General features: G+C 38.0%; 1 protein-coding gene across 20 annotated transcripts in view; it reads right to left on the bottom strand.

The window, feature by feature from the left end:
• The window catches only part of NRXN1 (neurexin 1), a 1020679-nt gene extending 995593 nt beyond the window's left edge, over window positions 1–25086 (bottom strand). For 11 of the 20 annotated variants that reach the window (XM_031466987.2, XM_064494491.1, XM_064494496.1 and 8 more), the window contains exons 1-2: window positions 24652–25081; window positions 20201–21887 (exon numbers count right to left, since the gene is read on the bottom strand). In XM_031466987.2, coding sequence (XP_031322847.1) covers window positions 20201–20972 — 772 coding nt within the window. In that variant the 5' untranslated portion in view covers window positions 20973–21887; window positions 24652–25081. Of the gene's footprint in view, window positions 1–20200; window positions 21888–24651 lie in introns of all 20 variants that reach the window. The other 9 variants (XM_031466996.2, XM_031466999.2, XM_064494494.1 and 6 more) reach the window with 3 other exon arrangements.
• Between the last annotated feature and the right edge of the window lie 986 nt (window positions 25087–26072).

Genomic DNA, 26072 nt, shown 5'->3' with positions numbered 1-26072 from the left:
TATTTCATAACATGGAAAAATATGCATATTTTAAAACTTATGAACATTTTAGAAAATTAAGTTTCATTAAAGTAACCCTAAAGTACATATATATTTTATATATAAACATTTACTAAAAAGGGATTTTGGAGTACATAACTTTGCTGTTATTTTTCCTCCTTACCTGTAAATTTAGACATAAATGCATTATTTTGAAATAAGAAGAATATTAGTACCTAAAAGAATCACTTCTTTACCCACCTAGAGAAACATTTTTTCTGTGCCAAGATAATTGGAAGTTTGGATTAAAATGCAAAGTGCACTCAGTAAGCAGGGGAAAAAGTCAAAGGAAGGGAGGAAGTCCTGAGGGATATTAATTTTAGACAATGGTGAAATTTAATGAATAAATCTTGTCCCACAAGAGAGAACATACTGAACAGTCATTAGAATATTCATGCCTGCCTATATCTAGCTGTTTGCAAAAATTAGCCAAATTTTTATTGCGATATTTTCATTTCTACCACTCCAGGCTTCCTTTGATTACTCTGTTAACTGGATCTATATCTTCCTGTGAATTTCACTCTGATAAATCCTTCTCCTTCATCCCACATCCTCTCCATCTTAACTTGACAATGTTCAACCTTATTCAAATCACTCAGTTCTATACCTCTCTTTATTGCCCAAGAACAAATCTAACCTTTTCATTGGATTTCTACCTATTGTGGAAGCAAAGGGTCTTTAAAACACATCTAAATCTATTGGCAGTCATAGACCTTTCTTACAAGACCCAGACATGTCTTTGTTTCATTTGGGCCTAAAATTACTTATTTCCAATTTTGCTTTCCATCCAAGATCTACCATTGTAGTCACAGCAGTCTTTCTAAAATTATAACCTTATATTACTTCCTGTTCTTATAACTCTACCACAAACTCAAAAGATAAGTTGCCCCTTAACAGAGCTTACAAGATTTACAAAGTTTAGTTTGTAGCCTGTACTTAGCCACGTTTACCATCTTTCCTCCAAGCACCCCAAAATTCTAAACTCTTCAAATGAGGCAAGTCTCATTTTGCACGCTCTTTTCTCTTTTCCCTCCTGTTCCCTGAGTTAATTCCTATTCATATCCAAGTCTCACCTTAGCTGTCTTATCCTCTGGGAAGCTTTCTCTGCCTCCTAAATCTGAGTTACATGTGCTCTATCACTAGTGGTCATTCTGTATCACAGCTGACCTTCTACATGTGTACACCCACATATAGATTATAAACTCCACAAGAGTAGTGACCAGGCCTATCTGATCACAATATATCCCTAATGCCTAAGCCAAATGCTTTAAATGTTACTTTAAATGTCATAAACATTTTAAAATTTCTCAGTAGTATGTCAATTATCACCTCAGACGCTACAATGAGATATCGCTATTGATCCATTTTACTTCAGAATTTCATTTTGTAACAGATTATATTTGTCTTGCTATGAAATTGAACATATTTTCAGAACATCATCAAAAGATTAGTAAGAATTAGAATTTTCTGAACTATTTCTGGAATGGATAGATTGTAGTCAGAGAAAACATTATTACCTGAAGGAAAATTGATGACATACCCATTTGGGTATTTTGAAATCTAAGAAGGGCTAAAAATGTGTGTATTGTACTATAATTTTGGAATTATTAACAGAAATTTTGGTGATACAACAGGAAAACTAGAAATACACTTTCTTTATGAGTCATTTATGAAATTAACTCCAATGTCAAATTAAATTACCTAGAAATGTTTAAGGTTTAATAGAAGTCTGCATGATATGTACCTAACACTATACACTTACAGGTGTACATTTCCCTATGTCACTTTGTGTTTTACATATTATTTCTTTTTTTTTTTTAATGATGTTTGGAAACTACTGACTTAAACACATTTTTGAAAAGGAGAAAATAATAATATTGGTAAAATAAACATTTTAATGGAATGAATTTTTACATGAATATTCATTTCTTAAAATGGGTAAATTTGTAGTTAAAATATCATCAAAAATACATTTAGCTAAAGTGTGGACAATCCGTACAATGACAGTTTGGAGAGGACAGGAAAGAATTCTATGAGATATTTCCTTCCTTTCAATAATTGTCATCTCAGTAGGTATATTGTTTGAATGTTTTATAATGAAAAATAAGCCAAAATACAAAAAAAAAAAAAAACCCCACAAGGTGATACACCCTTAAGAGAAGAAGAAACAGCAAAAAGAAAAATTACTCTTTCAAAGGGTGGAAGGAAAAGACATAAAATCAGAAACACACTAATGATCGGATGAAAATAACAGCAGAAAACAAGGATCTTTCTATGTATTTTGAGGTTTGCCTACAGTCTTCCTGTAAAGTGTCTGGAAACCATATTTAGAGGTTTCTTCTCAGTCATTACTAGCAATATATCATTCAGTTGGGAAATGCATTCACCTATACATAAAAGAGGTAAGATATAAAGAAAAATATGAAAGTCAAGTTAACTAAAAGCACATTTGACTCCAAATCAAAGCAACACTCTCAAAGTTTGAAAGTACCTCAAATGCTAGTATGTGCTCTAAGAAGGAGGCTGACCTTTGATCGTCTGCATATATGACTCCATGGAGTCTACACAAGATATCTGAAAGCTGTGAGTGGTGACAATAAAGACACAAGGGAAAGCTTGGGGTGTAGAGGCAAAGTCTGTATTCAAATTCTCTCCTTGCTGCTTAGATTCTCTGGACCTCAGCTTCCCTAACTGCAAGATGAAGATAATTAAACAAATGTGGTTTGTGGTGGTAAGAATGAAATGAGATAAACATAAAATTGATAATACCAGTATGTAGTAGACAATCAGGAAATATCAATCCCTTCCTTCTCTTGCACACTGCTACTTAGGGCATTTTGAAAACATACTATTCACATAATACATAATTTTAAATTATGTATACAATACTTTCAATAAATACTAAGAGCCATAAGAATAAGGATAATTTAACAACTTAAAATATTTTCTCTTTATAAATGGTCATAGCCACAAAATATTTTTGTTAGACATCTTTTTAAAACTTGTACAAAGATAGTTATATTTTTTAAGAGATTGCTTTTAATTTAGTGATAGTATTAGGATTATTTGCTGGGATAAATAACATTATTTACTTTAACTTTGGAGTGGGGGTGTGTGTGTGTTAACTGGAAAAAATCATATACATACAGTTAAGGAAACCAAGGTCCAATAAGACATAGTTTATTTGTGGAAAAGCAAGAAAGACAACATATCAATTAATTATTATACTGAGTATCTTTAGTTCGCATAAAAATCATGAGTTGGTCAATAATCTGGATAGTATGAATAAGTTCTTGTCACTTAATTCCAATCTTGCCCCAAGTCATTTCAAGGATCTGACCCATAAAAGCAAGATCTGAATTAAAAATTATGACCAATGGCAAGAATCTGAGCCTTCATTCTCCAGCTTTTAGCATTTTCTTTAGAAATCCAGTTCTGCAAGCAACTGAATTTCATGTGTGGTTGGCTCACACCAGCTAAATTTTTGAGGAAGAGGTAAAAGAGCCATTCTGAGTTAGATATGAAAAACTTTATGCAACAAATGCATATTTGGAAACTGCAAAATGAGCATGCAAATCAATTTATACGCATGGGTGAATGAATATAGATGAGCTATTTTCAAAGTATAGCCATTCCGGTGTAGCAGAAGATATCTGTACAAAAGGAATGGGAAGGAGGTGAACTGCTCAGCTTAGTCACCCATTTACAATTTTCAATGGAAAATTGCATTGTCAGTTTCCATTATGCCTGCACAAATTTGGACAAATTAAAGACTCCACTAAGTAATTATTGGTAACATATATGTGTATGAAGTAAAGCAGGAAAGCCTCGCCAGTCATTTGGAACTCCTCAGATGTTTCTAGGATTTCCATTAGGAAGAGGAGACATTACAAGAATGGTAATACATCTGACTCTCAAACTAATTTGTGACATGGCACTGGCCTATTCAGCCATCTCTCTAATTTGGTATTGAAGATGGGTGAGAACAGGAGACGTAAATGAACATTAACAGAAATCATTCTGCTGAGTAGAAATATTACATCTGATTTCACTCCCTGCACTTTATCAGGATCCCTTTGTGAACTGCCAGGAGAATTATTGTTCAATCTGAGAAATGGGTCTAGGTAAAATAAAAAAAAAATCCTTGGAATTATACAGGATTTAAATTCTATAATTCTCTGTTTTATGATATTCCTTCAGAATATACCCTGTAGATTAGTGCCATATTCTGCTCTGACAATATGAACATTCTGTTTTTATTTCTATTAACAGAATGTTCCATCTAGAATGATAATGCAAGTCCTTGGAAAGTCATATAGAGTTTGATCTTCTGAAACAGACTATTAGTTTGACATTTCAAAATTTGACTGAAAATCCCTCAAGATGGAGAGTCACCAAATTTCTTTGTTAATCTGGTCTTGTACTTACAAATATATTTATCTTGCAAAAAATTTAAATGGATTTATTCTTTACTCCCTCCATAAAAACAGTATAACACTTGATCTTTACAAATTATTTCTCCCTTTTACATAAACAAGTATACCTACAATCCAATTTTTGTGTATATGTATGTGTATATATGTATGTGTGTATATATATATACATATTTGCAATTTCATTATATTCACTAAATAATATATTTTTAACATGTTTTCTTCCCCATTTAAATAGATACACCTCATTCATGTTCTGTTGTGAGATGATATATACCAGTCTCCATGGTTTATTTAGCCAATTACTTGTTAATATTTAGCAATTACTTGTTCATTAATACTTGCGTTAGCTCCATTTACTTGATTTCACCATTACAGACAATAGCTAATGTGTATCAGTGATATTTGTGAGACTCGTTCAGGTGTTTCTGTAAAAAAACTTCCTAGAAGGGGAATTGCTATGTTAAGGAATATACCTATAGCTACTGCTAAATTACCCCCAAAACATTTGTAGGAATATGCACTCCAACCAAAGATGTGTAAGAGCCTAAGAGTGCCTGTACTGTCGCATCTCTGCCAACACTGTGTATGATGGTGCTCTTTAATCTTCTCAATCAGTTAGGCAAGAAATATTACTTTGTTTTAATTTACATTGCTTTACTTATTATTGAGATGAAGCTTCTTTTCTTACATTTAATGGGTGTTTGTGCTTTTCTTTTAAATAATTGTTTATTTATTTTCTTTGAACATTATCCTTAATATTCTCTTCTTACTAGCCTGAAATTAATTAAATGTACTAACATTTAGAGCTCCTACTATGGACCAGTCTGCTAGCTCTTACACATATATAAAACAGGAGAATAAACTGAAGTATAGAAGCTCCCCTGGGGACGTAGAATCATGTGAAGAAATAGGTGTGACGTTAAACAACTATAATAAAACGTGTTGAATAAAATACCAACTATACGAACAAGAGTCCACACAAAGCCAGCACTGGCTCTGCAGGGGGCTGCAGGAGGATGCCAGAGGACGGGTCCTGAATGATGGGTGGGGTTTCACGCAGTAGGGATTGGACAGAAGACTTAAGTTCAGAGGAAATAGCACTAGAAAGGGCCCCAACATATATAATTATTCATAATACAAATAGTGATTGGCTTAGATCACTAGGATTTGATCAGGAGAAAGTAATATGAAATGAGATTGGGAAGATCAGGAGACATTTCCAAAAGTGCCTGCCTACAATTCTTAAGAACGTGCGCTTTATCCTTAAGCCACAGGAGAAAGATTATTTCTAAAGGATCACTGCAGCAGTAAAGAAGAATGCCTTTGGGTAGGGGAATGAGGAGTACAGGCTGGGATTAGGAACGGTGGTAAAGAGACTATAAAACAATCCTGATGGTTGAGAGTATGAGAGTCTGAAATAGTACAGCAATAGAATCACGTGAACCTGGTCACCGCATGTATGATTAGTCCCTCTGTTTTCTGGCTTTCAGTAGCACTAGATATTCATCTCTGTGACAGCATTTAATGCATTATATTGAAATCATTCATGCATTTATCTGCCGGCCTACACCACCAGAATGTGACCTCTTCCCCTTTCAATTCTTAAACCAGTGATGACTAAACACAGTGTTTCATTAAAAAAAAAAAAAAAGTCAAGTTTCCCAATTTTCCTTGTTGTCAAACAAGGAAAAAACAAACTCAGTATTTGTTAATTCAGTGCTTTTTCTACTCATCCTCTATAACTTTCTAATGACTTATTACAAACCGTTTTCTTTTCATATGAAAGAATCCAGTGATTAGAGTAATTTGAAATTCTAGTGACTTTAATTGAGGGTGTGAAACGATCCATTACGTGTAATTTTTACAAGGATCCATGCTTCTCACTCTTCACAGGCATATCTTTTTCAAAAAGGCTCATTTTTACTACAACTGAGAATATCATTAATAGCATTACTAATGGCACACATGTGCTCCCTATTATGCATCTTCATACGCTGCAATTAACAGTGAGATTTATTCACATTTTTGATCTCTGACTTTTTTAATACTTGTATTTTGATTTCAACACCTTTATTTGTGCTGACAAATTTTCATTCTTCAAGAGGTGAACAACTGCCTAGGAGCTAACAACTCATCTTGTGTAGAATAGCTTCTTAGTAAATGCTTTTGGAATTACAAAAGGATTCATGAGTGGGCAAAAACACAGGGGTCAAAGATAAAGCTAGATTTCTGGTGTGTGCAACTGAGAAACCATGAACATCAGAGAGTACTCCTACCAATAAGAGTTCCTAATGCTGTGAGTGTTTGTTGCTTTGACTTTATATTCGTTTGGTTTTTAACTCAAAAACTATTTTCAGCCCCCTCGTGGCATCCTTTTCCATGGAGAATTCATAGCAGTGCTAAAACCTGTTTTACCCAGAGCCATATTTCCCAGAGGAACAGCAAAGACACAGAATATACAAGGTTTGATACGGGAGTGACACCACTCCAATGTGCTGCAGTCAAGCAGCAGGGCAGAAGTATCACACCTGGTGGACATGGATCCAGGACTCAGAGGATACCCTGGAGATGGCAGCATGAACAACAGGAAGCACAAGGTGAGTGGAGGTAAGGCAGCAGCTGTAACTCGAGCTCATCCACGCTGAAGGAAACACAAAACTGGGGCAAGCCACTGTGTAAAGAGGACAGCAAGGGCAGCTGGCTCAGGGCAAACACACGCATGTGGGCAGAGCGCCTGCCTGGAGCGGATTCCAGGGACACCTACATGCAGCAGCAGCGAGTTAAGGCAACTGAGGAAGTAATTCATGCTCTGTAGCAGTTGGTATCATATTTTACTCAAAGGCATCTGTGAATTATAACTTCAGACACTCTTGAAATAAGTGGGTTTTTTTTTTTTTGGCAGGGGGTAGGTTGGTTTTTTTTTTTTTAAGGAGTGGGTGTTGTTTCAGGCTATTTCTATCTCATACTTGGAAGAGTTGCATGTTAAAAGTTTTCCTAAAAATACAATTATTTACATAACTAAGAACTGAAAATATATTCTGAAGGTCATTTACTCCCAGTTTCTGAGTAGAAAAAGGGAAATCTTAAGCAATTTAAGAGTGGCAGTTGTCTGAACTACTGTCAAGAATCTCCAGGAATAGAGATTTGCCCATCATTTCTGCTGGCCAGTTCTCACATTTACATTAGAATTTCAAGAAAATGCTGTTTTCTCTTTCCTTGGGCCTAAATCAACACACTCTTGTTCAAATCCATTTCCACTGGTTAGTCCTCTGTGGACCAGACTACCACTGCCAGTTTTCCTTAGTATAAATTCTTTTTTCTGTTTGTCAGCTCAAATTTTTCTGGCCTAATTTTCCAGCTTGAAAATGCAATGCTACGGAGACTCTTCCCTTTCAACAATTCTAGACTGCTGGATCTGCAGACACTAGTGACAGGGGTTTTCTTAAACTGCCAGGTAACAACAACCTTTTAAGGATTTTGTGAAGCCCCTGCCCAGGCTGTTTCCAAGGCATAATGGGGAACTAGCAAGTCAGACAGCAGTGAGAGGTAAGGGTAGGGAGTCACAGAAAGTGCAAGGATGCTGCTGCTGTGATGAACAGATCAAGAGAATTGCAATACATTTTAGGAACTAACCTCTGGGAGAGCATCAGCGAACTGAGGTGATAGTGAGTAAAACAAATAAAGTAGGCAGGGAAGGAGGCTGAAAGTCTGACCAATTCCACAGAAGGGGGATCTGAAATGTTTTTAGCTCAGTGAAGACAGTACTCTTTCTCTGAGGCAGATAAAAATAATTCAAGGGGGTACTGACTACATGAATTTTATTTTCACTGAGGACATAACAAGAAGAAATTAATTTATATCAGCAGAGAAAGGATTTTAATTAAATTTTTAAAAAGAAATTCTTCCCAAGAAAAATCATTAAACACTTACATGGAATACTAAGAGAGGGAAAGAAAATAAATACAAAAGTGTACTAGCTTATATAGACATCTTTTAAACACAGGGAAGATTCTTAGATGTGAAAGAGTGTGTGGAGGACACAAAGTCATTATTTCATTATTAAAAAAGAAGTAATTACAATTTCAGGGCATGGCCTCAGGAATTATGCAGCCTTAGAGTGCCAGCTTTGCAAATTGCTAGTGGGCCTCAGTTTTCACATATTTAAAATGGGGGAAATAGCACCTACCTTACAGGTATGTGGGAATGATTACATTAAATATGTGTAAAGAACTTAAAATGGTGCCTGACACAGAGTACGAGTCATGCACCGTTGTGCTACTGTTATTGTTTATCCTGGTATTAGTAGGAAAAGTCCAGTGACACGTTGCCAGAACCTTCAAATAGAGATACTGAATGATTATACTTTCTGTGACTGAATTGTAGGCAATGATGTTTATCCTTGTCTCTTTCTTCCTCCTGTGTGTCTCTTCAGCTCAATCCCAGTGCCAGAAGCCAAGAAATGCATGGTCTAGTCTCCTCCTCCACTAACCACATGTGCAATTCTTTCTATTCTCAGTCATCAGTCCTCAATGTTCTGGTTGTTTCAGATTCTCTGAGTTCTCCACTCTCTCTTAATCTACCGTCTTCTCCAACACTCCTTCTTCTCCAGTCATCTCCTTCTTTGCTGTCTCCTGTTCCTCTCTCTGTCTTCTGTCTCATCTTCTCAATTATCACACATCCCAAGCATCGCAGGTTCCCTGAAGTCTCATCATCTTTCTATCCTCCATCTCTTATGGGCAGAACGCACTCCAAGATTGTGTACTTGGCCCCAATCCAAATCTTTATTGCCTCTGTTTTAGAATGAAACACAACATTTTCTATGTCATACAAACAAGGACTTTGACCAGGATGAATAGCATCTTGGTCTGGGGGTGGGAGAGGTGCCCATCATTCTTCTTTATTTCCAACGACCTCTGGTAAAGTAGACAGTTCTGGGCTAACAGTCACAGAGGAGAGCCATCCCTAGATGAAGAATTATTCTAATTCATGAAATTCTCCCTGTGCCTGTACTGTCATGAAGGAAATAGGGGTTTGAAGAAGAATAAACAATGGATAAAACTCAGGTAAAAAATACTTTATATGTTATTTGAAGTCAAAAAATATAAATTGTGATATAGTAAGAAAGTCATATTATTTTAACTCTCCTATTCTAATCTAAGCAAAGGTTTAAGAGGCCAGAGGAAGAGAGAATTAATGATGTATATATTTTTAAAATTCCCATATAATGATAGAAACTGACCAATGAGGCATGTTTTGAAATGCATAAATGACTAATTTAAACATTAAAAACAAAAAATTCTTATAGATTCCCTAATAAGTCTGGTAAAAGAGGTTTCAGGGCTATTATTGACTTTTTTTAAAAACTTGCTGTTTCAAAATATTCCTGTAGTGGTCTTAGCCTATTTTGAACTCATTGGGGGTTTAGTAAATAAGTTTAACTCCCCAGTTTTCTTATGCATGAAAGTTTTAAAGAAGTCATTATTGGTATTAGCTTAACTTTTTCCATCTCTTTGAACATAACTGTGGCTCATTCCAAAAGATTCATAATAACTATTATTATTTTATAGTAATGGTTAAGTTTCATCAAAGTAAATTACTCTTGGTAACTGTCAAAGCAAACTTAGTCTAAGATTAAATATAGTTAGTTTTTCAAACAACCCCCAGGAATAGGTGGGATGTTGCTGACCAGTAATATGAGAATGCTACTTTGCAGAAACCTCAAAATCTCTAACATCATGCCTGATCAGAGAAAGTCATTTGTCATACTTTAAGGGTAAATTTTTTAGGTTTCTAAGGTCTTATGTAGAAAAATTTATATATATATTACATAGACTACTCTAAATCGTAAAGACATGATATTTTAATGATATGTTTAACCAATATATATTTTTGAGGATTTTAACATGATTTCCAAGACTTTTAAATCTTCTGCTTACATTATGTAATTTTCTTATATATGTCAAATTTTTGTGTATATGTTTATATACATATACACACATTCATTCAATATATCAAATGTCTCATTATTTTAAAATACCTCAATACTTTATCTCACAGAAAGTTAGCCTAATTTTTAAAATAGGGGTTCATAAATGTATCCTCCGACACATTTAATTCTGAATTTGGATTGTAAAATACAATATATAACTTCCTATTTTTACAATGTTTTCAATTGGATAAATAAAACATCTAGCACCTAAAGCATCACATTAAATAATTTTAAATAAATAATTACATTATTGGCAGAAAAAATCAATTTTGCACTCAAAATAAAGAGCTTAAGCTGGAAGGTAGTATCTTTCATATGGCAGCTATAGTTGTATGCTGCCTCGCCAGCTACTTCCCTAAGGAGAGTCCAGGCCCCTTAATTATAGAGAGACAACACTACTTAGAAGAAAAACATGAGTCTTTAATTTCCTCTGCTGGGCTGGGGCGATTCGTTCTGCTGAATCTAGCAATGTCTAAGTAACGCTTAAGCTTAGCTGGTTCCATGTACAAGGCCAGGTATTGTTAGGTCACAAACAGCAGAAACTCCTAAGCTGTCATCAGTGCTGCTTCCATTATGGATTACCATTCACACAGAACTCATTATGTCTATAATTAAACACAGAAAGCCCCTCCTGATGTTAGGATGCTAGCAAGGCAACTGTTCTTCGTGGCACTCCTCTTCTAACTTTTGGACCACCAGACCCCTCCTGGGAACCAACCTAATAAAGTGCTATTTGAAGTAGCACTTGTTCCTGTAACACGGCACCGGTATATTTCTAATTACAGTCCAGACAGTTTTAAGCACAAATAACTGGAAAAGAGTCTGGGTCAGCACTTTGTCTTGCATGGTCAGTCTTGTTTTCCTCCCACTTCTGTCCAATAATAGTTTCTCATATATATCAGAAACAGCATAGAAAATACATCCTTCTAACTCTAAGAACCATTCTAAAGTTCAACTTTAAGCAATGCGCTGGGAAACCAAAATCTTTTATCCAAAAAGTTTTAGACACTATTTTCTCATTACATAATTTCAATTAAGTGTCCAGTGTACCATCATTTACATCTTCAGCAGAACCATATTCTAACTCAGCAACTTTTACTAAGTCAACTTATGTGACTGGGCTATGTCTTTACATTTGTGCTGAATCACCATGGACTTTGGTATTTTCAATAATTCTATCTCCTAGAATCTGAAATAGATGGAAATTGTGTTGATTTTTTTTTTTTTTGGAAAACTAAGTATTTTCATTCAAAAGATGAATTAGTTGTAATATTCTTTAGATGCAATATACCGGGGCTTTACGTCTGGTTACATTAGAGTAGAATCAACTGAACATAGTATGAACAGAAGGCCAACGATGGAAACAAATAAACAAGCATTATAGAAACAAAATATGATGAATCCTGACAAGCTAATCCATTTCTTTACTATCATGACATTAGGAAATGGCACTAAATGTAAGGGTCTGCCACAATCCTCAGTTCTGAGGGTTTTTTGCTTTTTGTTTTTAAATAAATCAGCCATTCAAATTAGCACCACATTGACAACTAGTGAACAAACTTCCAGCATCCATTAGCGGTTTGTTAAGTGAAACACGCAGGTTTTGTCATATAATGGACAGAGTTGCCTGCTGGGGCAACATACACACCTGGGCCCAAATTTCAGCTCTGCATTGAGCTATGGGACTTTTGTCAAGTGACCTCTTCTAATACACAGTTTTCTCGTCTCTAAAATGGGAATTTTATAAAACCTATCAAGTAGGATGTTGCAGGGATCAATAAGGTAAGAAGATAAAGCTCACTGTACAACGCCTTTCACTCAGTGAACACTAAATCATAAGTAAAATAACTGTGATTCTAAACAGAATGATTAAACTGTATTCAAATTCAAGAGGTGCTTATGACACCGTTAAAGTAAGGGCACCTAGCACACCTTCTGAAATAATTTGATGCCTAATACATTGGAGGAGAAACCATGTATATTTGGAGATTTAGAGAGTATAGCTGGACTAGTACTGTCTTTTCCCAATATACAGTTAGTCATTCAAGTATTTATTGAGCTCTCACAACATATTCATCACTCAATCACCAAAAATACCAGCAGCTGAGTTGTCCTAATTGGAAATGTATTGGTAAGACTTTCACTCAGAGACGTAAATGTAAAATAAGAATCTGTGTGTTATTTCCGTTATAAAGGCAAAAGAAACGGAAACAAGTTCAAAGGTTGTACAGGTATTTAAAACAATACTCTCTCTCCTTTAGCTAAATTTACATTAAATACACTTTCTCCTTGGAATGGTCATTGGATTTACATTACAAATATTTGACTCCTGCCTAGAATTTATAAATATGGATTTCCATTAAAGATTCCTTTGTAAGCAATTTTTTTATATGTATTCAGTGTATTGGTACTCATTGAGCAGTATTCCTTTTATAATTTGAAGGATTTTTTTTTGAGATAGAGCTTATATCCAGTAAAGTACATATATCTTAAGCGTATAATTCAGGGAATCTTCACAAATATATATGCCCATGTAACCACCACCCAGATCGTGTCAAAGGCTCACTGTATCCTCTTCTAGTTAATACCACTAAAAGGTAACCTCTACTCTGACATCTATCACCATAGATTAGTCGTGTCTGTTCTGAACTTTCCATAAATAGAATCACACAATATGCACTCATACAGCTGCTTCCTTCCTTACTTCATTTGTTCAGATTTTACACAGGAGGAACTAGGGGACCAATGTCCTCTTTACTCGTGTTGTCTGTACTAATGTATCAACATGCAATGAGAAATCTACCAAATCTCATACCTACTATTAGGTATAAATGATCTAAAATTCATCTAAAATGACTTCAAAGTAGATTTACAGAAAGAAGTTTAACATTTTTCACTATTAACATTCACAACATCCTAGAGCCACTACCCTGCTGCTGTTATATATTTCTTTCAAATTTTCAAGTTTTTCTGAGAGTTTACATCTATTAGCTACTCACATAGACTCTGTGAGGTAGGTTAGCAGGAGTTCACAACATATTATAGTCTGATTAGGTGTTTCTCAACTTGCAGTTTTGGAAACCAAAATTAGAACATTAGCAACCTTATTCTACTTTTGACAGCAACTTAGAGCCAATGCCACATGCAGAACTTAGTTCTTCAGACCCCATGCCACATTCTGTTTATATACATTGTAGAAACAACAGCATGGCAGGAAAAGAACCTGAGAGAGCATTGTATTCATTTCCACAGTCAAGTAGAAATACATGGAATCCATGCTTAAGAGAGAAAATCAAAAAGCCATGCAATTTTGGAAGAGCTCTAAAGCAACTAACCAAAAACCTTTTTTTCCCCAAAAATCTAATTGGGACATCTTAAGACTTTCTACACAGCAAGAACCAGTACATTTACCAATTCCTGTACTTCCAAGTATTAGAAAAGGGACTCAGCCATAAAATTACAGAGAAGTACACAAGGAAAAAGGATAATAAGGGTTTTGCATAATATTGTGATGCATAATGAACTAAAACCTTTCAGAGTGCAAAAATGATTTATTCTGAATTATGTCAAATATACTTGTGCAATTTTTGAAAGTACAGTTTGCATAACAACGTCTAATAATAGGTTTATTAGCTCCTTACTAAAGCAAAACCCAAATATCTAAAGTAAAGCCTGATTTTCAACATATATTTATAGGAATTAACCCTACAACCAGTGTAGCCACCAAATGGTCACTGAGAAAGGGATACAGAATGTAGTTAATGACTGTTTTCAGGAACCAGTGTGGCTCAGGGTCCCAATTCTCAGAATACAGCTAAGAATAACAGAAATATTACACAGCACCTGCCCTTTCTGTAGTCAATCAAGGATTTCTTTTAAATAATCAGTTTAGTTATCACATTTCATTTAATAGTATCCAAAACTGGAACACGATTTTCCTGCCACATATAATTTTACACTAAAAATATAATCTGTTTATGATAACTGTAAGACATCTTGCTTGACTTTTTAAAGTTCAAGTATATTACCTAGTTTCTCTGTAGCATCCATGTAAGTAACTGTAACTTATAGAAGAGCCTCAAAGATAATAAACAGGATAGATTCATTAGATATATATACCTATACATTAGGATAAATACAGAAAAAATCACTAACTATAGAGTTGAGATAGATAAAGCTATTAGTTTATGTGAAAAGATCCTTTTGGGTTAAAGGCTCCCTTAATCATAATACAAATTCTCAAGGAGAATATGATTTTTAAAATATTCTGAATCACAACCAGACATGGGTGACATTAGAGTGCAGCTGTGTAAAACAGAAATAGAGGCTCACTGTCTTCACTCTTTGCTTTTCTTTGTAAGTGGAAACTTTTGGGCTAATCAAGGCAGGATAATTATTACAACAGAATTTCTTTTAAATGAGAAAGAAAATGTTCCATATTTGAAGTTTGCTTGAGAGTAGCCCTAAAGAAAAAGTTATCTGTAGTAGTGGTGGTCCTGGTGGTAGCAGAGATGATGATAATAGAAATAACAAATGGACACTTCAGAATATTTACTATGTGCCAGGCACCACTCTTAGAGTCTTACATGAAGTCACCTGCTTAACTTTGATAACATCCCTATGAAATAAGTTCTATTATTATCTCATTTTCATGGATGACAGTACTGAGGAACAGTGTTTAAGTATGCCCACTTAAACCAGGCAGTATGGTTCCACAGTCTGTATAATTCAACACTACAACTTCAACTCAGAATGGTTGAACAGAATAACATATTCCACCTCTTTGTGGCATTCTAGACTGGTATCTCAGTTCATTATTATTTTATAGTCAAGATAAGCTTTTTATTGATAGATCAGATAGATGCTTTTCATTGTCATACTTTAAGAGCTCCCTAGAACATGTTATCCAAATCAAAATTATTTATGATTTTCTCCATTCCACTCAGAGGTTTTTCAGCACAGGGGATCTACCTGCTCCACCAATGACAGACTTCAAATAAAACTCCGGCAAAATCTCTGCATAATTTTTGTCTAGTACCTAACTATATAGTAACTATTTAAATGTGTTTAACCTTATAAAGATTATAAGCATCTACATAATATTTTCCTTTATCGTAGCAGTTAAAATATTGAAAGCCTAGAATCAATCCATCAGTATACACTGTCACAAAGAAGACATGTTGAGCGAGGTATGACACTGCCAATGGGCTCCAGGAGCCTACAGATTCAATAAGTATATGTGAGAGAAACCAAACGACAAGCCACAAAAAGGGTTCAGGTAATGCTAGTTACAGGTGGAACCAAAATGTTCCAAACAACAAATGGCCTTAGAGTTCTATACATAACCAAACTCACAAAGATTGCAACTTCCTTACAGAAAGAATCTTGTTTTCCTCTATGTCCACTAGTTCAATCTACAGCATACAGTGTGTACTTAACAAATGTTGTTGACTGACTGACAAACAGAAAATAATGTTTTCTCTTTCTCTCTGGCCCCCTATCAATCTGGTCTCTACACTGTAGCCAGAGTAACACACTGAAGTATAAATTTGATAATGGTACCATCCTCTTAACCTTTCACACTAAACTTCTTCCATCGCCTTTCCACCATTTTTAAAATAAAGATTAAAATATTGACATGGGCTACAAAGACCCTGCACGAGCTGGCCCCATTCCTCTCTCTGAGAGCTCCATACTCAAGGGCCTTCTCTCGTTGCTTGAATGTGCCATGCCTTCTCCTGCACCAAGCTTCCCTCCTAATATTTCTCCTCTGCCTTTAGCTGGCTAACTCCTTCTCATTTCTGAGATTTTAGTTTAAGTATCATCCCTCAGGAAAATTTTCTTTGATTAGGTCAGTTCACTTTTAAGTTTTCACAGTACTGTGTACCTTCAAAACACATAACCATTATTTTAAGTTTTCATTTTTTTTTAAATTATTGTGCCTTCTCACTGAAACGCTGAGAGATTATTCACCATTTTGTTGCCTGGACCTAGTATTCAGACACATACAAAGCACTTAATCAGCAGTTATTGAATAAAGAAATGAATGAATGAATGAGTGAATATGGTTGTCCACCTGGTCATATTAGTAAAGTCATAGAAAGCCAGGGCTTTAGTAAATACCTATCACACTGCCATGTTTAGTTAATATCAAGCATTTAGTCATCACAAGCCATACATGTTTATGGCCATTTAAATAGAGGAAGTGAATAAAAGTGATACTCAGAGTCTAGTATGAAATCTTCATATAAGAGACCCTAATATGTATAAAGCCTAAATGTGGAAATTGTAAAACATGTAACTTCTCATTGACCAGACTTTTATTCTCATTTTTAACTGAGTAGCCATAGAATTCACTAATTCGTTTAAGCTGCTAGGAAACTATTAGTCCTCTTATGTAGAAACTTATTAAATAATAATAGTCCCGGGACACTTACATGGCATGATTCACTAAAAAAGCTATGTGGCCCATAAGCATCTACCATTCAGGAAAGATGACATTCTTGGATAGTTGGCTTCTAAGGCTAACTCTCAGGGTCAAAGAACGTTAGTGATGCATAATTTGGTTCTGTTGCATCAGCCATACCTATATATATACACTTTTTTTTCTTGAATAATCCCTAAACCTGGAAAAAAAATCAAACCTAATAAACTGGAAATCTTATTCAGCAGACATCATAAATACAAGGCTTTGAGAATAAGAGTGTTGGTGCTCTAACCCATGCTCTGTCACTAGCCTGGTCATGACATATAACCTTCCTTGTGTTCTCTTTCCATCACCACATAAATAAACAAATAAAACTTGCTAGGCCTGCATAAACAGAGTAAGGATGAATGTGAGCTCATTAAATGAAAACATTCTAGAAACCATAGGTGCATAATTTGTTTAAAGACATTCCATTAAAAAAAAGAATATTCTCACTTTCTTTTTGGTAGTTTGTACTGTATTTTGAATACAAAGGCAACTAAAATACTACTAGACTTTTTTATTAAGTTAAAGACTGTAGTTGGCATCAGATATAATTGGAATTTTGTTTAACATTTGCTGTTAATTTTTTTCTAAATTTTCTCTACTGATATGGCTTTATTTTTAAATTAGTTTTTTTTTTTTTCCCTTAATGTGGCAATCAGTATAAATACTGGCTAGAGGCAGGGCTTTGTTTATACTTCATTTGAATAGAAATCATTTATCTCTAGCCATCAATACATGATCCGTGTTGGGAGAGACATCCATTCTCAATTAATAATTTAATAGTCACTTGACACAGGGAAAATAAGCAAAATGGAGCCAATCCTTCTGGGGAGACCAGCCCTGTCTTTACCATTCCATCTCCCATTTCTGTGATAATCAAAGGAATCCAGCCTTTTGTTTTCCTTTTATGACTAGTGGTGATCTTTGCTCCATTTTCAGCTCATATTTTCAAAATGAATCAATGTTCCAGAACTATCCTGATGGATATTCCATTCTGGGTTGAACTACCTTATGCATCAAGTATTAGTCTGTTCAGTTATGTATCTAATTCCAAAATCTTCATCTCATGAAAAGAGCTATCCACTTGCAAAATAAGATGCATTTCAGAGACATCTAATTCTGTTTCTTTTCAACATACTACTTTTGCCATGCTTTCTCCACTTTTAACTGTTCCTGATTATGCACATCTCTGTATCCCTGCGTTAAAAATGCACAGAAAAATAAAAAAAAATTTCCTTTAAAACACCCTCCCACACAGAACAAGCTGTCATTGTGTCATATTTGTTTCCTAATTTAAGGAAGGAAGTTATATTTCATGTGTCCTTCATTAAATTTCCTGCTCTGTAGTTTAAAGTGGCATTGGGATACTTAGAGCAATTTGTCCCATAAAATAATGTTTATTTTTTAATTCATTTCTATTAATCAGTGCAGAAGTATGCAACTTCAAGTTATACTACAGCAAATCATCAAATGTAACTACCTTATTCATGGTCTAAAATCAAGGTAGGTTCGGTAGGGGAAAAGCATGTAGTGCTTTTTGGTTTGTTTGTTTGTTTGTTTTTTGTAAAATATAGCTATAAAGCCTGCTGATGCTAAATTCATGGAAATGTACCATGGAACCCACATTCTTCTATAATTACTTAAACCAAAATACATGAAAACAAAAGCCTTCACGAAGACAGAAAGCAAAAAAATAGCACTTGACTTTTTTCCATAAACCCATAAAGGCCACTGAACTCTCCTAATGACCAGATTTCTTTTCTTCCTAACTAACTCGCTTTGATGTTTTACAATTACAAATTTTATCAAGTCTTCATTTCTCTTAAAGTCAGGTAAGAGAGAACTGCCAAGTGTAATAAGATTTACAAGGGCTAGTTCCCCTTAGCAGTGTCAGCAAAAAAACCAGAAGACATTATACAATAAAATACAGCCAGACATAGAGCTTTTGTGCCTACAGCTTTCAAAATCAGATTTAATAATTCACCTTTTTTTAAAAAATGCAGCCATAAATGCCATTTATCCATTGGTGATTGCCTTGATTTGACCCATAAGCTATCTACTTTAAACCCTGACATTTTCTCTCCTGCTCAGCCACAGACACATCCATATTTCTTCTTTTTCATATCACTCTTTCTGTTCATAGGCTTTCCTGTATTTATACAACAATATGTTTCTTTGGTCATTGTCATGTAGCAAAATTGGAGAAACACAGTAATGACCAAATTTTATTTATAAAGGGGAGAAAATAAAACTTAAGAGGTATGATTTTTTGTTGTTGTTTTAATTCCACACCGTTTCAATCCCTAAGAACAGAAATTAGCTTGGCCTCCACTACTCAGATAAATATCATTAGTTGAATATCCTTGGAAAATCTCTTGCAATCCTTCATACTCACTCCCTGTTTATTAGCCTACAGACCCTTCCAGTCCAGCAACGTCTAAATTTCTGTACTATTTATCTGCCCAAGTCATCTGCTAATTGAGAAATATGCTGTTTAATCTTTAACATTTAAAATATGAGTTGACCTATCTTCCACTTCAAGAAACCAAAGGAATCAAATAATTTTATTAAACTGCTCAATGTTGGACTTGGACACAACCATAGAAACTAACATTAATTCCAAGAACCCCCCTCCTCCTAATCAAGAAAATCTTCACAAGCTCTCCCCCACCCCACCCCCTTTTTCCACAACCAAAAGCAGGATCTGACACTTGCAAAAGGCACAGCTCTGTGTATGAATTCTGTCTCCCTCGTCCTTTACCGAAGACTGACTACGTGGGGATTCTTAACCATCGTGAATCTGTCCTGACTTCATTTTTCACTAAATGCGTGCCCAATCTTCTAGATGCCTGTATGCATCTTACAGGGAAAATCTGTGTATTAGACTTATTGGTGGTAAAGCGCAGCGTATATTCAGGCGGGCCGTGGACCAACGAAGATAGGGAGCAGCCCGGCAAGAAACCCGGGGAACGAAGAGGAGAGGTCATTCTACCTGCCACTTGGATGTTAGTAGGGCTGGTAGGAAGGGCTCCCGGGAGGAAACTGAGCCTGGAAATGGCGGCTGCTCGACCCCAACGAGGGTGCCAAGGGAGGGGCTGAGGGAGGTGATAAGCAGAGAGGACTGAAACAGGTCTTCACCTGAACACTATTTGGAACACTCTCCAGAGCAGGCAGGCCCCATGCACCGGCCCGGGCCTGCCTCGCCCTGCCTCCCCGCGCCCCGCCCGGCCGAGGCCCCCGGGGCTCCGGCCTCGTCAGCCTTACCTTGGCTGCAGTCCTTGCCGCGGAAGCCGGTTCGCGAGCAGTCGCACACCGCCTGGTCGTCCACCACGGAGCACACGCCCCCGTTGAGGCACACGCCGCCCTCGCCCTCCTCGCCCGCCTCACACGGGCTCCCGCCGCCGCTGTTGGACGGCTCGTCGTCCAGCTTCACCTCGCCGCTGTCCACGGGCAGGGCCTGCGAGGAGTTGACCCTCACGTCACGAATCCACCCTTTGAAGGGCTCTCGCTCCCGCACGGAGGCCAGCGTAAGCTTGAGCGCCGCGGCGCGCAGTTCTGGGGGGAGCCCCCCGACGAAGAGGCCGCTGAACACCGTCATGTCCCGGCGCTTGGACTTAACCTCCACCCACTTGGCCTCCACCTGGTCGATGAAGAGCGTAGTGTTGCGGAACTGACGACGGATACGTACGCTATGCCACGCGCCGTCGTTGACCGGCGTGTCCGCCAGGAGCGTGGCAGGCTCCGCACAGAAGATGGAGAAACTGAGCTGCAGGCGGCCGCCGCGTGTCAGGATGAGCTCCAAAAAGTCGCAGAAGCCCTCGTCGTCGAAGTAGAGCACTAGGCCCCGGGCGCTGCGCGTCTTGAGTTGGAAGCTCATCTCGCTCTCGCAGCAGGCGTTCCACTTGGGGAAGCGCGTCCACTGGCCCTCGGCGCCCGGGAACTCCAGCCCGCTGCCCAGCTCCGCCCAGCAGCCCAGGAGCAGCAGCGAGAGGCACAGGAGAAAGCAGCCCCCGCGCTGGAGAAGCGCCGTCCCCATGCTCGGGGCTGGGGTGCGGCGGGGGGGTACCGGGGCCGACAGGGTCAAAATGGTCCTGGACACCGTGATGCAGAAATAAGGGCCAGGAAATAAATCGGGTAAGAGGATGGGCAGGAGTGGGAGGGATGCACCCTCCTTTATCTAGCTCTTTTTTTCTTCTTCTTCTTCCAGCAACCCCTCCCTCTCTCCCTATAGTCCCCTCCCAACAGGAAAACGTAAACCCCAGTGGTGCAGGGCAGCCACAGAACTTCCAGACCAAAGGGAGGATACACTTTGGAATCAACGTTCTGGAAAAAGTGTCAACAGAAGGTCAAGGAAAATCACGCATCCATTTGAGTCCGATGAACTAGTCCAAGGGCATTGGTGGTATCAAAAGATGCTTCACTCTTCAAATACCATCATGTGCCAGATTCTATCAGTGGTAACCAGCGAAAGGAAAGCAATTAGAGTCAGGCGAGAAGCAGACACTTCCCAGGGAAGTACAAGAAGCCAACAATGAACCAGGATCCTTGAATGACTGGTAATGCCTCAAGTGTTTCTCCTCCAGATGTAGTGTCCCAAACCAGAAGGGAGAAAGATGTCCCTTGCCTTTTTACACTTAGCAACCCCGAGTAGTTTCAAAGGCCTGCTTCTTCTGTCATAGCATAGACTTCTAGTACCACTGTAGCCAAAGCAGAATTCCTTGCAAATAGCCTCACAGGCTGGATTAAATGTTCTCTTTTTCCCTCCCCAACAGTAGGATTCAAACCCAGAAGCTGTGAAATAGCCAGAAGCTGTTAGATGTGGAAATCACAACAGCTCCTCTTCTTTACTCTCCACCTCTGCAAGGCCACGCTAAGATGCCAGCATATCAATTGGTTGTGTGTTGGTGATGCATTTTGGTTATATTTTGTCTTTTTATAAGGACCCAGAAATCTGCAGAGGATTAAAATAAAAATTAAGTTCTAAAGTCATTTACGTATCATATAAATCATTATTCAGCCCAGAAACCAGATGTATAACTAGTGCATTAGTAAGCCAGAGTTAACATTATTGGAAGGAGCTTATTTGTCCTCATCTACAAGTAAGAAATAATGTCTCCTAATAGTTAACCTTAGATATAATATTAGTTACAATCAGCCATTATGCCTTTCTAGTTTAACAGTTAATAGGTAACCTTCCCAGGTTTTTATAGAGATTTGGTTATGGTTATCTTTCACTTTTGCTGAGAAATTTTAATTTTTTAAATATGTGAAAAGGAGAGAAAAAAGACTTTTAGAGACTCCTTATATTGTGCACTGTTTACATGGACAATAAAAATACAACCTATTCAAATCTCAGTTAATAGATTTTACAACGGGCAAAGCAGATCAAACTATCAACTGGAAGGTGCGAGCTTGGAATTGTATAGCATTCCTACCATTTTATTTTTCACAGAGATAGAAGGAATATTGATGGTTTCTTGGGAGTCTCTCTTAAATTTCAAAGAAGTAATTTCTTCCTGTTTATTAAAGGAATAATCCATTATAGGATAAAATACCTAACTGGAGTCAGATACCTGTTTTTGGCAGCATTTGTGTCTCATAATATTAACTCCTCTAAAGATGGGTAGGGTATTTAATATTTTGCCTAACAGTGTAGTGATCTTAACTCCTCTTCAAGTCCTTTCTGGCAGTCAGCTCTTAGAATTTGGGTGGTTAGAACAGCAGCTGGCATGTGTGTCACCTTAGCTGCTCTAGTTCCAGGATGCTAGAATTTAAAATTATATCTTTGAATCACTCACTATACTATTAATCACCTCTCTTTATTCAACTCTAATCTGACAGGTTCTTAAAATGGTATAAAAATCATAAATAATGAATCATTTTTAAGGCATTTTTTAACCAAAAATACACTCTCACCTATTGACCAAAAAAAAAAAAAAAAAAAACACAAATGTATCATCTGGTCATGTCAAGAAAACACATGTATTTCCTTTACCATTCCCCACCATCTCCCCCCACCACACACACACACACACACACACACACACACACACACACACACACACCAATTTATTGCCTGAACACAGAAGCTCACTATCCAATTAACACTTTTTTCTACAAGCTGAAACTAGCAGTAATTTATGGCACCGCATTGTGCTGCTACTCCTCCATGGAGGGAGCTGGGAGCATTTTTCTTCAGTACAGAGCAATCCCTACAGGTGTCAGCTGAGAGCCACCAAGCTAGGGGATCCCACTTCAAGTTCCTCCCCAGATGAAATTGATGACTGGTCCTCTCTCTTTCAACACACACACACAGACGCGCGCGCGCACACACACACACACAGCCCATTACCAAACAGAAATAAAAATCTGAGTTGCTTATTTATATGGCTGATATATTCCACACCATCAGCAATCACCAGCCATATCTTGTCTACTCCTGTGCCAAGCCCAAAGAAAGGTGCTCTTAAAATTTATTCTAAGATAGCAAATTATTCAGTATACTTTCATTTTTTAAGTGGACTCAAGAATCTTTGAAATTTTTAGTCATCACAAAATAAATCTGGAATTTCAAGATCAAGAGTAGTGCTTTGAAACCATCCATAAGCTCATGTGTTAGAAAACCATTTTTTTTTTGTTAGTCGGTTGGAGCCTATTATTTTATTAATTGATATTACATAGATCACAAAACCTTCTTTACCACTCTCTCCTGCTCTCCTCCACTGAAGCATACCTTGACAATTTTTTAAGGAATGTAAGAGAATTGGAAAAACATATATTCTTACCACAGTGGAGGTCAACTGACTCTCCCAGTTCTTAGGGGAAGCTCATTGTGTGTGAGAGAGTGTCTGTATTTATATGGAGAAGAGGATTCTCTCTAGGTGCCGGAAAACCTGGCGAGTTCACAAATTAGAGGATAAAATAAAAGGATCTGAAAAACAACCTCACTGCAGCCAAACGAAGAAGCGCTCTAATTCAAAAGCAGACTAACAGCCTCATTAATCTTTTCTTTCATTTCTAGAATCAAATTCATTCCCAAGCCACTGGAAGGATGGAAGGATCGATACAATATGTTCATCAGCTGCAGCTGCATTTATTTTAATATGTTTATGTTAACACACACACACACACAAACACACACCTTTCCATGTACTTTCAATATACCATAATAAGAACCTGAAATCTCTGAGAGAATTTTTAGAAGTGCCTATCTTTTCCCTGTGGCTTTTGCAAAGTCCCTCAATTGCAGTGCACACCCAAAATTCTCCCTGGCTTTCCCGCCCAGTCTCTAAGCTCCATCTGTAATACCAGTGCAGTTTCTTGGAGCCTGGAGTCTACTGCACAAATTAAGCCTAGGCACAGCATGGGGCTGATGGGGAAAGGAAAGAAAGATGTAGCTCTAGATGTATTTTATTGCTTTGGTTTCTAACCTGCCTGTTTTCTTTTCTTTTTTTTTTTCTTTCTTTTTTTTATTGCTAATAAATCACTGCATTCAGTCTTTAAGTTACTACCCGAGTTCCACCATCTCATCTTCTTGCCATCTATTAAAAAAGCTTCATGCAAAACAACCAACATCTATACTCCTCTACCCTCCCACCACCCATCCTTCCCTGTGCATTTGTGGCACATCCTGGCTCAGTTACAACGGGGAAGGATTGCTTCTCCGGCTTGCCTCGCCCCATCCCCTCCCCCCAACCCAAATTGAGCTTCTTTACCTGCCTGGTTATTCCCCTTTAGCTCGAGCCAGAGCCTGAGGCATGCATGCATCGGTCAAAGCGAATTTCCTGAGGTCGGTGGATAAGGCGACTGCTGCTGCCTTTTCAGAGGCGTCAGGCTTGAGCGTCTATCTCCAAGAGTGCGGGAGGGGAGAATAGGCAACGGAGGGGAGCAGAAGGAGGAGGAGAGGGAAAGAGCTGGGAAGGAGGAGGCGGTGGTGGAGCCCAAGAAGGCTGGGTTACGTGACGCCGGGTGCTGTCCTTCTGAAAGAGAAGGGCGGAGCTGAGCTCTCCGCAGTACCATGGAGAGCGGTGGGCCGTCCTCAGGCTGCGATACTGGTGGGCTCAGCCCGCCGGCGCAGCCCCTCCGTGTCGGGATGCTGCGCAGCGAGGTGTTTCTACCTTTGCTTCGTCCCCTTGCTAGAGGAGCCCGATCCTGGGGGCGGGAACCTGCCGCAAGTGCTTCTAACTTGTCACCACCCACCCTCCCCCACCCGACAGAGAGAGACCAGAGAACCACGTACCCTACTGAGCATGCCCAGGACCCTGCTAGACCCACGGAAAGCTGTGTGGAGATTCCACTTCTCCGGGGTTTAGTCGTGATTGGGCGAGGGTACCTGACAGGATTCCAGGGAAGGGTTCAGCAGCCGAAAGGAAGGGACCAAGGAGTCGATGATTAAGATGAACTCTGGCTTTACTTGCGTACTTTCTTGCTTCGAACACTTGAAAAGCTGCAGCTCTTCGAGGAATGCAGGGACAAGGAAGATTCGCAGAGTCGCTGGCATTTCCCCAGAACCACGTCCCTGCCCCACCCCTTACAGTGGCCCTGGCCTAAGTGATCACTTCAGACCTTCACGATCTACCTAAGCTGTGCAAAAAAAAAAAAAAAAAAAAAAGTGAAAGGAACCCACCAGGCTAACGCACCAACTTGGAGACAGATTCAAGTCTGTCTGTTAAGGTGCTTTTTGCGGTAGCCTCTCCTCATTCCCCAGCCTCTCCCAGCTTTCCGTGCTCTGCCTTGGCCATGGGCATCCCGAGCTGAACCAAGTTCTGTACCTGTTTAACTCTTCCCTCTGTCTCCTCCTTCCTTTTGCAGCTGGTAAAACCTGGAAGAAGTGAAACTTGGTGTGAGATTCTAACCGTATCATTGGGCATGCCCACCGGGCATTGCTGAGTCTGGTGACAAAGGAGTTAACTCTAAGGGAGCTTGCACAATAGTGGTAAGGGAGTCTGAAGAGTGTGGCTAAATTATAGTTTGAGTCCTATGGACATTTAAATTCCTAACCCTATTATATTCCTAACCTGGGTTAGTTTTAGAGCAGAAACAGTAGATATGCTTATTTTAACACCACAAACCTAATAGCTTCAGCCTCAAATGTCATAAGGTTAGACTATTTTCTGCCTCTAGGCCCTATAAAGCA

Source organism: Camelus dromedarius, chromosome 15, assembly GCF_036321535.1.
Source record: "Camelus dromedarius isolate mCamDro1 chromosome 15, mCamDro1.pat, whole genome shotgun sequence".
NCBI classification, from domain to species: Eukaryota; Metazoa; Chordata; class Mammalia; order Artiodactyla; family Camelidae; genus Camelus; species Camelus dromedarius.
Note: the sequence above shows the minus strand (reverse complement) of the source record. Positions and strands in the feature narration are given on the sequence as shown.